The sequence below is a fragment of the Gymnogyps californianus genome, chromosome Z (assembly GCF_018139145.2).
Source record: "Gymnogyps californianus isolate 813 chromosome Z, ASM1813914v2, whole genome shotgun sequence".
NCBI lineage: Eukaryota > Metazoa > Chordata > Aves > Accipitriformes > Cathartidae > Gymnogyps > Gymnogyps californianus.
In genome coordinates, this window is record NC_059500.1 from 47107869 (window position 1) to 47124612 (window position 16744).

At 41.4% G+C, this 16744-nt stretch overlaps 1 protein-coding gene across 1 annotated transcript; it reads left to right on the forward strand.

Moving 5' to 3' along the window:
- The first annotated feature begins 1934 nt into the window (after positions 1–1934).
- Positions 1935–2489, forward strand: LOC127027653 (interferon epsilon-like). Its single transcript, XM_050913457.1, has one exon. It carries the CDS (start codon positions 1935–1937, stop codon positions 2487–2489), a length of 555 nt encoding a protein of 184 aa, XP_050769414.1.
- Positions 2490–16744: the final 14255 nt, after the last annotated feature.

Here is a 16744-nt window from a genome sequence, read left to right on the forward strand (position 1 = left end):
AGGAGGAAAGGAAAAAAGTAAAACTCGTGGGTTGAGATAAGAACAGTTTAATAACTAAAGTAAAAATAAAAATACACTACTAACTAAGAATAATAATAATTGTAATGAAAAAGAATACAACAACAAAAAAGAAATAAGACAAGACAAGTGATGCACAATGCAGTTGCTCACCACCCGCTGACCGATGCCAGAGCCACGATCTGCCCCTCCCGACCAACTCCCCCCTGTTTATATACTGGGTATGACGTTCCATGGTATGGAATACCCCTTTGGCTAGTTCAGGTCAGCTGCCCCGGCTATGCTCCCTCCCAGCTTCTTGCACACCTGCTTGCTGGCAGAGCATGGGAAACTGAAAAGTCCTTGGCTTAAGATAAGTGCTACTTAGCAACAACTAAAACGTCAAAGTGTTATCAACATCATTCTCCCACTAAATCCAAAACACAGCACTGTACCAGCTACTAAGAAGAGAGTTAGCTCTGTCCCAGCTGAAACCAGGACACCTGCTCTGATTGTTCTTACTCTTTTTATTTAGTACTCTCATAGGTGATAGAGGATTTATTTTTTCCTCACGCTGGCAGGACATCCAATCCAAGGTTGCTTAAGCAACATCAGGGCATCCAAGGAGTTTGCTCATGTGAATAATTGTGCTCAGCTTAATTTATGACTTTTTAAAGCCTCCCAAATACCTATGTGCTGAACACAAAGGAAGCCCTAAAGTAGTATCATAAATCTGCTCAGAGTGACTACCAGACTGGGAATGAAGCCAACCACATAGCAATGGGTGCAATAACAGAACAAAAATACAGAATGAGGTCTTAGACTAAAAAACCAGTTTATCTGACCTCTTCATCAAGGCATAATCACCTGCAGAGAATTGCCTTTGCAATGAGATATGTTTGCACAGGAGGCTGGAGAGACAGAAAAATGATAGTTTAAGACTAGCTTTCATTAAAATAAAATCAAAGACAGGAGCCAGATTTCCCAATGTACTGTGATAGTCCTAACCTCCTCTATTATATGGCTAGGGAAAGCAAACGGCTGAATTTTAGAGTATTTTTTGTCTTCTCTATTCATTCTCATCCCATTTAACGTCAGAATTCAGACCTGTGGTCTACTGGCATTGATACTAATTATTGCTCAGTTACTCATATGGGGGAAAAAAAGTATTTCGTCCAAGTATCTAACCTGTTCCCGTGTGTGTATTTGTATTTACATGGCACTTATAATCTCTAAGTGAGATCAAGGCCTCATTTAATTAGCAGTGTGTATGTGTTAAAATACACATAGGTATATTAATGCATACACACATTTTTTAATATATACACACATATATTTTAATGATATGACTTCTGTCCTTTGAGTCTAAATGGTCAAGAGAAATAAAGGTGAGGAGAAAGAAAATATTTTCCCTGAATGAAAATAGGTAGAGAAAGCTTAACTGAATTTGGAAGTATAAATCATGCTGAGGAGACAGTATGGCAGTAGTATTCAGTAGGTCCCTGACCCATCATTGAGAGTGTTATTTTATTTCAACATGTTCTTCCACTGCTAAAATATTAAGAAACTAAGGATATTTCTGTAACTTTTTCTTTTAAATTCTCATTGTACTTCCTGTAGAATTTTTGAGGGAGAGGGAACAGATAATCTAAGATATATATAACATTCTAATATCCAGCTGAAATAAAAAGAAAGTGGCAAAAAAAAAAAAGACAATGAAGTCATAAAGCAGAAAATGAAAGTGGTAAGTGTCAAAAGCATACACAAGGGGGAAAACCTTAAAAACCAAAAAATGATGAAAGAAAACTTCTCCTACAGAATAATTTAATTTCACGATTTTGAAGAAACAGGAGCCTACGAATGACCTTCAAAGCATCCCAGCCTGTCTCTCAGAATTTATACACAGGAAAGGAGGGACGTAAGAGCTTATCCTTATCATGAATGCTTTTGGCTTGATACAAATTGGCCTCATACTGTTGTGCACCACCACCATCTCCAGTCTTCAGTGTAATCACCTTCCTTTACAGCAAAGAAAAGTGATCGAGAACAGCCTGCAACTTTTGGACAAAATGGGCAAAAAGTTTCCTCAACAATGTCTAAGGGAGAAAAAGTCCTTCAGATTTCCTGAGCAGGTTCTAAAGCCCAGACAGAAAGAGACTGTCAAAGTGGCCATTGAAGAGATCTTCCAACACATCTTCTATATCTTTAGCAAAAATCTGACTCTAGCTGCTTGGGATGGGACAGCTTTAGAACAATTCCAAAATGGACTTTATCAGCAAATTGAGCAATTGGAGACATGTGTAATCAAGAAGCAGACCCACTACTTTCGGAGTAAAGAAGTCAACAGGCTGAAACTGAAAAAGTACTTCCAAAAAATAGACTGTTTTCTTAAAGACAAACAACACAACCTGTGCTCCTGGGAGATCAGCCGTGCAGAAATGAGGAGATGTCTTCAATTGATTGATAAAGTCGCAAGGAAGCTTAACAACTAAGGTACAAAGATTTTGACCTGACATTACTTAGCTTTAAAAATATTGATATTTATTATTTGTTCTGTGATCTATCTTGTGGCAGTGCTTCTAGTTCATTTTGATTGTATTTAAATAATTACATTGCTGAAATTTATTTTTGCAACTGTAATGCATTATTCAATGTAAGTAGATTTTTCCCTTGGCAAGCAACGTGTCTACACTAGCTATAAATTAATCTATATGACTTTTCAGTGCGGGTTACTGCATAGGAAGGGGTTGTAATCTTATGACAAATAGTGTCATCCTATGGTGTTTTCTGCTGAGAAAATGTGCTGCTACTTTCCATCTCTATTTCACCTACATATAGAGAATCATATATTTGTGAACGGACCACACATCCCTCACCCTACAGGAATTGCTAGATTTGTACTGATTGAGACTGTGTCAAAAAAGAAGTAGTATATTGTTTATGTAAGTGGTCCTGGCTTAGGTTGAGACCATTCATTGTTCTTTCACAGTTTCTATGCTCTTTTCCAAGAATGTATTTTTTTTTACATTTGAGTCATTCTAATGTTTGCTTTGTTCAAAGAGGTAAAGTAATTCTAGAAGGATTTGTCTGCATAGGATATTTTTTGCAGTAGCTATGGCTTCTGCAGTAACTTCTCAGTTGGACATTGTTACATTTAATTGAAGTATCTTTGCCTCCTCTAACTATCTGGGGGAAAGGCTTTTTTTCCTTCCTGCTGTGTTTCAAATTCACTTTTTAACTTCTTTCACAAGCTTATTTGAAATAAATAACTTCTCTACATAAAAGTATCCTAAAGCCACATCTGCCTGTGGCACATCCTACTTGCTCATGGATGTATTCATCCCGGCTACTGCAATCTCAGACATCACCATTCAGAGCTGTTTTATTGGTGCATGAAATTTTCTGCCTCTTTCCCTTTGCTCACAAATTGACCCACAGAAACATATACCCCTTGGTATTCCAATGAATTTCCCCTCCAAACCACATATAGCCTTGAGTAATAATTGCAATATAATCAAATTCTTTAAAACAACTTGCAACAAACTAGGCAAAAATCCACTAATTTCTGTGAGGTCAAGCCCGGATTTTACCCTTGCGAAATTGTCCCTGGGTAACTCCATTTCACATGGTTATGTTTGCCCTGGTCACTTGCTGTATGTTAGTAAGGGGGAAAACAGAGTTATATCCAGGCTCTGTTACCTAATGAGTATTTGTAAAGATCTGGTAAAAAACCCAACAACTTCAAAAAAAAGCTATTTCCTGTGGCCAAGGCTGATGTACATTCGTCACAGGCTTCTGGGTCTGGCATAAAGAAGCAGAGAAGAGAGAGCACGGCAGTGGCTCCCAAGAGGGGGTGATGTTAGTCCCAGAGGGCTGAAATTGCTAGAGGTTGGTTTAAGCATCAGGTGAGGAACCACTTCAAAGCTTTCCCTTATCTCCAGCCATTCAGAAGAGTATCATTCAAAGGGGTGATAATAAAAAGGTACATCCAGACAAAAAATTGACTGGTAAGAACAACAGCAATGGCACACCAGATCTCAGGTACCACATCTATGATACAGGTCTCTTTTGCAGGGTGTACATACTCTACACTCTGCCACTCATGGATGCAAGCTAAGAAGTGACGAGAGAGATGGATATCATGTCGGAAGCTGAAATACCAGAAATCAAACCAGCTAACAACTTCACCATGATCAGAACAACAGAAAAGACCAAAGAAACACAGCAAAGTATCAGAGCCATTTTTCCACCTGGTGACACCCTGCCACAAATGTTACAGCAAAATGTGTATTTCTTAGGCTTTGTAACTAACAGCACTTGAAATGGCCCCACTGCGAGACTGTTTCAAATCTTATTTCTGCTGCTTGTTTGTTTTTTGCACTTCTTCAAGCCTGTACAATAAAAGGACATTCAGCCTGCTTACTTTTCTGGTTCTGATATTCTAGGTGGCTTCTGCAATGCAATAAACTGTTAGTGAAATGGCCTCATTTTTACTGAAACTTGGAAATAGCATGAAATATTTTCAGCTGCTCTCTCACGAAAGATCCCAGGTTTTATTGCCTCACTTGCCTGCAGTGGGTATATGTTAATTCATGGCCCACTAATTGTTCAGAAACTCTCATACCATTAAGCTTTCTTTTTAGTTCATAACTATCCTTAAAAATCTCATCGCCAAATAAAAATAAGTTTTGACATATTTCAGTCAACAGGGTACTTTGCAGTGCAGGAAAAAAACAGAATGGGCACTAGAGGGCAAAGTGAGATTATAGACAAGTGTAAGAATTGTAGGTGAATGTACATCTATTTTGGCAAGACAGTGTTTCAGCTTTTTATGAGCATGCTGCTTATCAATAAACTGCTATTGGGTTCACAGAAGGGAATTGAAAGAAAAATGAACTATTCTTGAAAGAAAGAAGAAGATCTCAGAGATGATGGACAGGAGATCATAAACTAGCATTTGATTTCCATTACTTTTTGGCCAACTGTAAGGTAATAGAAATTATTTGTACTGAGACAATGTCTAGAAGACCCATTTAAAGATGGGGACCCTGGAACAGACATAGGTGCTCAGCAAATAAAAAGGAAAAAGAAAATAGCAAACCAATATAGCTTTGTTTTATTCTAGCTTTTTAAAGAAAGGTAAAGAGTCTTAAACGAAGAAAGCTGAAAGCGTCAGAAGACCCTCGCTCTTCTCCTTGCCATTGTAACATTTTGGAGCAATCTGTATTTCATTACCACCGTGTTACCAGGTCAGCTCTATATTATGCCCCTGGCTAACTGAAACCGTCTGGTATTTCTTCCAGTTAGTATTTTTCTGGAAGTTAAACAAATGTAGCAAAATATAGTTTTTAACATGCATTATTTTCAAATGGAAATGAACAAAATAGTGAAGTCTCAAATCCCGGTCAAAAATTTGATGAAAAAAAATCCTTCCAAGATGGGACTGCTTGTAGTCCAAAAAGTTTCATAAATTTTCTCCTAAGACTCATGCACCAGTGCTGTGCAGCACAGGTCCCAGTCACAGTTGTGGCTGTTCTCATGGCTAGTCTCACAGCACCTTGTTTACATGTGCTGTGCTGCACTTTTTGGGAAACTGCAGTAAAAGTGATAGTGTTTCATCTATGCAGAGTCTGTTTTCTGCAGTGGATTTATGAGTTTGGGGTCAAATGCCTTGTATCCCACATGAAACTTCAGAATAGCTACAGCAGAACTGAAGAAAACTTATTCCAGACTTTACTCTAAAAAAAATTATTCACAAGTCATAGTCAACTGCAGCTGTCCAAAGCAATTCTTCCATGGGTTTGGCTTGTTCTGTCAGCTCTGGCTTTACTTCATTTTTAAATTGGGAAAAAACCCAAAAGCAGACCCAAAAGAGAGAAAAAACCCAAAGCCAAACAGGACAAAAGCTTGTGGAAATAACTCTCCAAATATAATCATCCAGGATTAGCCCTTGTTGCTAGGGAGGACAGCTGTGAACTCCTGCAGAGCAGCTGTAGGGAAGTTGCAGCAGTGGCTGTGGTGGAGCAGGCAGACCAACACCAGGGTTGAGGGGTGTGGGCTGGAGAGTAGATCAGGAACTGCTCATGGGGAGATAGCGCCCATGGACTGCTACATCCTGCCAGTCCTCACCCCTTCCAACCCAGCCTGTCCCTTGTCAGGGGTAGCCGTACACTGTTTTCCCCCTCCGAGTCATGGAGGAATGCTGGTCCGTCCAGGGAGCGACCAGAGGGGAGACCAAGAAATGAGGGTAACGAAAATACAGAATAAATCTTATAACAAAGTGTCAGTTCTCAGTTTTGACTGGCAGAATGAATTCAATGCAAAGCAAAAATGGTGAATAAAGCAAGTAAGATTGCATTTGATCCTTTCCAACAAGGTGACTGTGCTTTTTAACATCCAAAAATCTTCCTACTAATCCTCCTATAGTCAAGAATGAGTCATTTGTATCAGTGTTTCCCACACTTCTACTGACATCAAGGAATCCTGGTAAGGTGCAAGGGCTTTTTCAGTGCTGAGGGTTCCTAGAGGAGCAAACTCTAACAGGGAAAGCGAGGACAATCTTTCTTCTCAGCCTGCAGACATGGCAGTACCACAGCCCATTCTGCAAACTGGAGGGCAGCTGCAGTGCTACCGTGGGGACTCCCCACTGCAGCAACGCACCGCCAAGCCCACCTTGCTTCCAAATGCAATTTAGGCTTTTCATTAGTTGTGTCCTGGCTGAATTCCTTTTCTCTCTGTACGACATTAAGATTGAAATCCCCAGCTCACGTGAACTGGCAACCCTCTGTTTTAATTTCAGGGGGGCTGAGGATGAAGCAATGGGAAGTGATGAGTAGATGAGCACAGAGAAATTAATGTCCTGCCTCAGTTCTCTCCACAAGAGGCTGAAAGGTTGATTCATTTTCTAAGACCATCCTTCTTGAGCCCAAGTGCTTGCAGTTAGGATCCTAAAACCACGTTACCTTCAGCAATGAAGAATTCAGTCTTCTAAGCAAATAATGTAATCTGCTTTTGAAAGTGTGGAAGTAAACACAGTTAACAATCCCCTCTACAAAATAACTGTTTAAACATGGTAATGCATTTGCAAAGTCAAAATCCACATTAAGGAGATTAAATACTGAGATTTCAAATGGTGTATCTGTCCCCTGCACACCAGTTACCACCATGTCTACTCACTGTAACTCTTATTGTTGGCTGTATTCCTCAAGTTTCTTATCTTGGTAGGCCAGAACCTACACAATTTCCTCTGGACGTAGCTGGAGTACTGTGTGTTACAGTTTATTTTCCCAGAAAGGAAATATCTTAACAGACATATAAGCCAGAAAGCTTTTCTTCTTAAAAAAAAAAAGCCTGTTTGACTTAGAATGTTTTTAAAAATGTTGCTCTCTCTTGAAGCAATTAATATACTTTCTCTTCAAGTCTCTTTGGGTTCAAGGTGGACTCTTTTCTTGTGATTATAATTTTTTAATGATTAAAAATAAGCTCCTGCTGCTTGTAGTAGTGTTGTGGTTTAACCCCAGTCAGCAACTAAGCACCACGCAGCCGCTTCCCCCTTCCCCCTCCCAGTGGGGTGAGGAGGAGGAAAGAGGGGAAAAAAAAAGTAAAACTTGTGGGTTGAGATAAGAACAGTTTAATAACTAAAGTAAAATATAATACTAACAATAGTAATAATGAAATATAATAATAATAATAGTAATGAAAAGGAATATAACAAAAAAGGAGGGGGAGGAAGGGAAAAAAAAAACCCACCAGTGATGCACAATGCAATTGCTCACCACCCGCTGACCGATGCCCAGTTAGTTCCCGAGCCGCGATCCGTGCCGCCTGGCCAGCTCCCCCCTGTTTATATACTGTGCATGACGTTCCATGGTATGGAATACCCCTTTGGCCAGTTCAGGTCAGCTGCCCCGGCTATGCTCCCTCCCAGCTTCTTGCACACCTGCTTGCTGGCAGAGCATGGGAAACTGAAAAATCCTTAACTTAGGATAAATGCTACTTAGCAACAACTAAAACATCGGAGTGTTATCAACATCATTCTCCCACTAAATTCAAAACACAGCACTGTACCAGCTACTTAAAAGAAAGTTAACTCTGTCCCAGCCAAAACCAGGACAAGTAGAACTCACACTCTTGTCCTCGGGACAAGCGTTAAATCCTTTCACAGCTACTCACATGCATTTAAAAAGGATTTCTGCTGAATATGATTACTGGTCACTAGAAGTATTTCAAGATACTAAACTCTTCATTTTCTCTCTTTAGCTTTATTTTTTTTTTTTTTTTAAAGAAAAACAGGGCACATCTCCCTCTCCTTCCCAGTTCCTGATAGCAGGGTAACGGTCACTATTTGTACAAACCATTAAACTCCTAGAAAATGTCAGAAGCTATTATCACAACTTCCATTATGAGTGACTTGGTAATGGCTAACACTTAAAAAAAGGGAAACCTCCCAGCCCATCAAGCAGTAATTCCTCCTTATTATTGTAGTGGTATATTTGATGGGCCCGTGGGTCTCATCCAGCAATGAAACTGAGTGCAGTGAACTGGGAAGCACAGAGACTGTAGAAGCATGACTCATTTCAGAACTGGGTATGTCTTTGATATTTAGTTAATCCTTTCACTGCCTCCCTAGCAAAACCAGTAAATTTCCCACTCTGCTGAAAAGAGGCTGGTTGGGAATGAGAAGGAAGGACAGGAACATCTACTGAAGGATAAAGGATATTTTTTAAAGAATGTAAAATGAATGATGCTGTTTACAACACTCCCTGTAAGAAAATTAAATTGTAAAAAATTGTTACCCTAAAAAAATAGATTATATTGTCCCTGAATATGCAGATTCAGATTCTTTAAGAACAATAGAACCAGGTTATAATAATCAGCCTAAAAAGAAGTCACCCTTTGCGTCATAAAAATAAGTTGCTTCCATGTAGAAATAGTTTTCTGAAAAACAGGATTAAGGTGTATTACAGAAACACAATGGTTTGCATTTTTATCTTATGCTGAAAGCATAGTCAGTTTTCTATTGATTACCTCCGCCTCGGGATTGGGGTAGTACCTTGTAGTCTGGGAGATCAACGCTTGAAAGTAACGAATCCCCCAAATCAACATATTCCTACAGAGTTGTAGGGCTGGTTGCAAGTACAAAAGTCAATCCAGAGGCCAGATGACCTGCTCCCTCAAAGGCTCCCAGGAAGTCACAAGTAAGGAGGGTAAGGCTGTCACATCTCCTGCAAGTGACATTTTGGGAGGTCTGGACAGGAGCTGCCAGGAGGCTCTTGTCTGGCTTCCCTTATCCTTCCTCTTGTTCTGCTCCAGCTGCAGGGCAGTGGCAGGGAAAAGCCATCAGTCTGCTTTTTCTGAAATACCCCTGCCTGCATTGGAGCTGAACTGTCCTGAAAGATGGTAAATGCAAAAGATCACTCACAGATGGCCAAAGCCAAACAGACTGGCTGGGATTTTTTTTTGTCCAAAAGCATTTCCAAACTTCGTCCATTTTTCACCTGATGAAATTTTAAAGCTAAAACTCCTGCCAGCTCTGTATCTGTTTGGTCTACCCTCGTGGCAAAATGCTTGCTCACCCAGTACACCTTTCCTCATCCTAAAGCAGCCAGGAACTTTGTCTAGTGTGACTTACTCTGTCAGATGATGCCAGCAAGTCAGCTCCGGTGAGGCAGGACCTGTTTGCAAGCCAGGGTCTCTGCTGAATTTACAAAATCGCCAGGGTGTGAGAGGCATAAAGCTGGCATGGCTGCTGCTTCCTCTTTTGCCCAGTTTGAGAGTATAGACAAAAACATTGACACTTTTCCCTGTTACTTGCTTGCTGTGTGGAGATGACTTTGCTTCCTCTGCTGCCTCCGCGTAGCCTTCCTTTTCTCACTGGCAGTCTTGGTCACACGACATAAACATCAACCAGCACTGTGCAAATACTCTGCCTGCTAGTGAGGAATAAGAGTGTCCAGTACTGCACCACATCAGCCCCACGGCCCCCAGACAGCCCAGGATTCACTCTTGTACTTTAATGGAAGTCAATAGTACTGGAGTGTGTGCTTCCAATTAGGCATGTGTTTAAGAGCTGTGATTTACCAGTGCTTAAACTAGTGTAATCCACTGGCCAAAACATAGGCTTGAATTCAGGTAGCCAAAAAATCTAATCATGGAGGAAAGGAAACATAAAGTTAACAGTTAGGAACATTGAAAATTAATTTTAAGACACATGGTTTCTTTTCTTAAAACACATCCGCATATTGCTTTTATAGCAAGGATTTGGAAAAAAAAGCTATGCATAAAAGGAGCAGATGTTTTATCCTGGTGATGTTTCCTGTTTGAAGAGAATGAGATTCTTTCCATATCACATGAAACATTTCAGGGCTGGTGTTAACTTTACACATAAAGCCCCCCCTTGCTATGGTTCCTGACACAAGCACCGTGCCGAGACAGAACATGTTTTTCCCACTTCATGACGCAAGGAAACCAAACGCGGTTACAATCTGTTTAGATTTTGAGAAATCCAGGAGACTCAGGCTTAACACATGCTGAACAGTCATGAAGCTTGTTTTAAGAGATGCCAGCAGTTATACACAAGTAATTTTTTGATGCTGGTTAAGTAGTTTCTAGACAAAAGTTTGTCTGCAAGAGAAGTAGCTGGAGTGGAGAAGAAAGTTTATTTTCCAAAAATAAAAGCTAGATTTTTTCCAGGACTTATTCTAGTCTTCCCATATCCAGCTAACATGTTCCAATAGTGTCATTTAATATTTGCTTTCATCTGAATGTCTTTGCAGCTTACAAAATTGTTAGATGTTTTAAGCATAAAAGCCTTTCTCCAAACCCTGTGTGCCTGGAAGTGTTCCCACTTCCATGTAGTCTAATAAAAGCTGTTACCTCTTGTTACTGATCTGCCTTTCTCATACCCTTAGGCCATCACACTACAAAAACACCACTGCAAATTGCACAGCTAAAGAGACCTTACATGCGTTTTCAACTGCAAGTTGTACACAGAAAAAAACTTGTATTTCAGAAAAGGATTTTGCTTGTGAAATCAGATCCTAAGGGCTAGCATCAGGTCTGATGGGCCAGATCTACTACAATCCACTGGCTGAATTGTATTCTACATCTCCCAAAGAAGAATTTGAATATCCAGGTACTAGTGGATTTATGAGCCTTGTACCTTGGCTCCACCGCTGCAGTGCATTGCCACTCAAATGGATGTATTTATAATAGCATTATAGTTCAGGTCAGAAGGACACCTTTGAAGCAAATTTTCTAGTCATTGCCCCTTGCAATGCCTCAATACCTCATCACAGGGCAGGCTTGGAGTGCACCAACATCATTCCTTTGGGAGGACAGCATCACTCCTTTCACATGCCATCGCACCAGGAGATTTTTTTTCCAGCAAGTGGTGGGCATCCAGTCCACAGGGCCAAGCTGCTGTCAAAGGAAAGCCCTCAAAATACTCCAGTGGTGGGCACCACCTCCTCAGCACTGGTTGTTTTGCTCTAAAGCCCTGCCTAGGGCAGGGTAGCACTGGCTGGTGCAGGGGCACCAGCATGGGGCAGAGCCCCACTGCACAGCAGACTGCGGGCTGCCCAGGTCGCCCCAGCTGCCCCCCTGCCTCCTGCCAGGCTGTGCCATGGGGGTGGCCAGGACCACGGAAGGAAATTGTTAGCCATCTCCCAAGATCTTGCAGGTGTCCTTGTCATCTGTGGGAGCTGTAACTTGGCAGCTGCCCACAAGAGGGATTTTGCATGTCACAAAGCTAGGTGAGCTTTTGTTGCTTTTATGTATTTGCCTGATGTTTGAAAAGAGCTGTTCTTCCTGCTGCTGGATCTCGTACAGTTGTGAGCTCAACTCCCAGCAGTATTAGTCACACCAGTTGTCTTCCCAGAGGCACGCAGTGTGGGAGCTGTTTTGCAAGAGCTATGGGCTGACCCTCTCAATAGCCATTTGTTTAATTTTTTAACCTTTTATTTAATGCTGATTTATTATTTCCTCCTGAGAAAGAAATACATTCTTTAGCCTAGAAGAAGATTATGATTCTTGAGCAGTGATAGTGAGCTGCCACACCAGCAGGAAAGCCAAGCATAACTGCGTGACCCTTCTGCTATGGTCCCAGATGGGAGACATAACCAGGAAAAACACGGTGTCCCACTGTGTTTGCCAGGAAATCACCCACTTGCCAGGGAGGCATTTCTCATCTTTCCAGGACACCACAGGGAGTGGAGATGGTCTTGTACTCACACCTAACATCCTATGCTCATTATGTCCTTGGTGACTTCTTCAGTCATAACATCAAATTTCAAATCTCACTGTAGGATGGGATATGCTTTCAACATGAGTGCCAGTGTGAAAACTTATTTATTGGCAGAAGGGAGTTTATAAACATGTTATGACATTCTTCTTCATCTGATTTATGCTGAGATATCCCAGACACTTAAGGGCAGAAGTAAACTAGGATGCACACATACATTTCCTCTGCCAGTAGTGTCTGTACTTCACAGGGGCATGAATAAACAGACATTTCTAGACAAGAAGTGGAAAATTCTTTCCTCTATCTGAAGTAATTTAAAATGCTCCTTTTATGCTACGCTCCCAGCCTTTCTTATCATTTGATAGTGTTAGCATTGTTGTAGAGCTGATGATTTAAATGGAAGAGAAAAAGAAATTTGTAATTTGCCATTTCTTCTCTTCAGTAACCCTTCAAAATATTGCTCTGGCTTAAGAGACAAAGTTAGTGGGATTTACAGACTAGCTTACTGGTACAACAGCAAGAAACCAATTTAGGTTAGGTTAGGCTAGGTTAGGTTAGGTTAGGTTAGGCTAAGCTAGGCTAGGCTAGGCTGGGTGAGGGGCAGGGCAAATAGAGTGGAGATATTTGGGGTTAGAAACTCCTTTCTCGGGAAGTGCAGTGTTGTTCCTGCTTAGTGCTACATACGGTGACGTCGTGGGGTGGGGAAGAGGAAAGAGGAGGGGTGATCTCCTAACAAACAGCTATTGCAGCTGTAGAGAGAAAAAAGGAGAAAGATCAGGAGCGGCAGCAGCAAACTGACCCCTGCAACAGGTAATATCTCTTGAGCACAGGTGACCTAGACTGCTCAAATGCGAAAAGGAAGGGGAAAAAAAAGTGGGGTGGGATGTGCCTGTGAGAGAAAAGTACATCTCTTGTACTGGTTCTCAGCAGCTTTCTTCTTCCTGAGCTGTAGCGCTTGCAGCTTGTCACAGGGGTGGGACAGGGAAGGGGTAGAAGTTCAGACCAATATGACTTAAAAGGAAACCATGTCAGCATAGGGGCTTTTCTAGCAGACCTTTCCTGCAGGGGAAAAAAAAAAAAAAAAAAAGAACATCCCTCTCTGGTTTCAGCGTGAGGGTTGCTTCCTCATGTGCGGCCAGCCAGTATGGGCGCACGGGAAGGAAGGCAGCAGAGTGCAATAGCTCTGAAGGCAGGGAAGTGCTCATTTCATGCAGGCCTGGGTGGGACCCCCCCGAGAGGGACCTGAGTGTGGCCTTCATCCTGGCACCTTGCAAGGGACACCTAGCCGGGGCAAGGGCTGCCCCGAGCTGAGTGCCACTGCTGTGCTGTCACCTTGGCTCAAGGGGGACATGGTCCTGACCACCCTTCAGGCACTGAGGGCACCTACCTCTGTACTTACCTCAGATGACAGCTACCACAGAGACACACTGAAGACCTTCATGCTAAAAAAAATAAAATGCAATAATTATGTGATTTATCTGCCTGTGGAAATATGGCAGGCTTTGCAAGCTAAAACTGTATCACTGGTAAAATCTCTGCTGGTGAATAAAAGGGAAAAGAGGATGTTTGGGACCATGTTGCTGTGTGTGCTAGTTCTGAGTAGTCTTATGTTTCATCCAGTTTCCTGGATTTTGAGCCCAGAAAGAAAGCAGATAAAGTTTTCCGCTAAGCAAGGTTCATCCTAAATATGATAAATGCATCCCTAGCATTTCAATGTATTTGGTATAAAATCAGCCACAGTAAGTAACGTGGAACTGATAACTAAAACAACAGAGAGCAAGTCCAGCCTTCTGGGTCTCTCTACTGCAAGACCCATGTCTGTTTCTTTCTCCTGTCATCAATGCAGGCAGAGTACTGAAATGTGCAGTGCTCCTCCAATGCCTTTGAACGAAAGCAACTTGAAAGTGTTAAAGCACATCCACACTACAAGGAATAAATGCAACAGCATGTCCATTTTGCAAACCAGGCACCAGCGCAGCTAAGTGAGGTTTGTCAGGTCAGCCAGCAAGTCTAGGGAACTGAACAGCTACCTGGTGGATTGCTAGTCAATGTTTTGTCCGGAAGGATGCTGCAGAAGCAGGCTCTGTGAGGTAAACATGGAATGATGCCTGCTGTGAACTGAGGGGAGCAGGAAATCTAATTAAAGCCCATCTCTTCTGCCAGTGACCTTTCAAATAGAAGCAGATGGCTGAATTTTGTGTTGTGACACAAAACTGTTAGGACAGTGAAATAGGTTATCCTGCCTGCTTCTGGTTCTCTAGGTAAAGAGATCAGCCTTTGGATGAGAAAGACCTTAGAGAACAGTTCCATTTCAGTTTCCTTTGATTACACTGAAATCACCTTTTATTCTCTGCAGACTTCTTCACTTCTGTCAAAGGCTTCTGTTTGGTCTTAGGTACCTTTTGTGCGGGGATTAACACAGTAGGATGAAGACCCATTTTGAGATCAGGGCTGTTCCTTCACACAGTGGAGAGTATCACCAAGTGAGGGAGCTGTGCTGCTTGCAACTCTGGGGCCGGGATCGGTCCTTCAGATAACACCGTCACGCTGCCCGCCAGCGCATCTCTACACTTCATTGGGAATATGGGGCCCTCCATAAATGCCAACAGTGTGTATACATTTCAGTAGTCACCAGTACATTTTAAAGATGATAAGTTCTAACATGCAACAGCTGACATATTGCCAAAACATTAGTGTGAAGCTGCATTTACAAATGTCCTCTTGGTTACGCCCTGTTTAGCCAAGATTAACCAGCTTAAGAATTGTAAAGACAACAATTTTCTAGCCAGCCAATGGAGGAAGAGTTTGGAAAATAAGCCCAAATCACTGAAAGATGAGTTCTGAAGATGAGAGACAGATGTAGCAAACTAAACTTCAGAAGAAGAGAGAAACCATATGCTCAGCTTGCATCCTGTGCAAAGCCCACATGGCAATATCAGACCAAAGAGACTGGTGGAGGTGCTGACTGGAAAGCCTCAAGATTTTTATAACTGTTCCTATAACTTTCATACCCATTACAGTAATTCCTACCTGTCCAGTAATAAGGCTGTTTCTTAAATCAGAACAATGTTCTTAATTTTTTGCCTTCTTGTAATGTACAATGTCCCATCTTTTTTTCTTACCACAGGAGAGAACAAAGTGTCATTCAGTAATAAAGCAGATGGGAATTTGGGTCAATATTTATAGAGCTCACTGGACTTCAGTCCAATTCGGTTGTATCATACTTTTCCCAAAAGGAGTGTTTATGGAATAGATTCCTTTGTCTGGGTCCTCATATGTCTTATTTTCATAGTATCAAAGGGCACTGATGTCTCTTGGGAGGTATATTATGCCAAAAAATCTTTCTGTCCCTGTAGAAGTGATGATGTGAATAGCAGCCATCCTGCATAACAGGAAGAGAGGAAGAAAGGCATTTTCTGTGACCTTCCTAGGATATACTTAGAATAAAAAATTAGAAGAGCAGTTTATCTAGATCAATTTACAGAAGTGTGTATTGTTATTTATGGTCTTGGTCCAATGCTGGGAATGAAGTATATGCATTTATCATATTTAGATATTTCTAAACACAGAAATTCACTGTGTTTGTTAATGTACAGATACAAATGAAATCAAGTTTGATGGCAGAGACATACCACATGAACACACTGGATCAAGGGGCAACTTAAAGAGATCTTACTGCTTATTGGGGCAGGAAATTAATTGGTCAAACACAGGAGATAAATTCTAGTACAAAATTAACAAATTCATTTCCCAAAAACATAGACAGTCCTTTTCATAGCTGGAGGACAGGCAAGCCTCTCTCTCTGGAATAAGTCAAAAGAAAATACATTTATGGGAAAGGGAAATGAAGTATCATCTCCAGAGCCTATGAAGTTTTGCAAAAAGTCACATTACCTATGAAAATTAGGTTAGAATAGCTACAAAAGTTAGTCTGCTCCAACAGGAGAAGGTTCACTTTATTAAATGCAACTTGAAACAGGCTGTGAAGAAAGACAAAGACCCTAATTTAATGTGTATCTCGAAAACCTGTAGAGCAAGTTGGTTAAAAAAGAGAAAGGCAGATATCCTTCAGACTGCATCAAATAAAAGCAGATTGAAATGTGGCTTTCTTCTCCATTTCTTCACCTACATTTTTATAAATACTTACAACTATGCTGTCTGCTGGAGACACTGCAAATTATTTGCATTGTACTTTAAGCTGTCTTGAGCGCATGTTAGATGCACGTCTTCTGGGAAGAACAGGATAAACCTCACCCAGATGCAGAAATGCCAAGGGTAGTGTCTGCGGGAGTCCAAGGCCCTCAGCAGGGCTGGAGTCGGTGCGACCCCAGCAGTCCCTTGACTCTGGTCCCATGATCAAGGCAGAGCCATCCCAAGGGGCTCAGGCTTGAATCCAGCACTCAGTGGAGTGTCTTTAGTTACTTTTTGCTCTGGTGGCACAAATTTCACTGTATGGCCACAGATCACCCTAATCACTGGTGGAAACTCAGAAAATTTTCTGGGCAT

Bases quoted from the DNA above. Each gene is read 5' to 3' on its own strand.
- LOC127027653 (XM_050913457.1), top strand. From the start codon at position 1,935: ATGAATGCTTTTGGCTTGATACAAATTGGCCTCATACTGTTGTGCACC.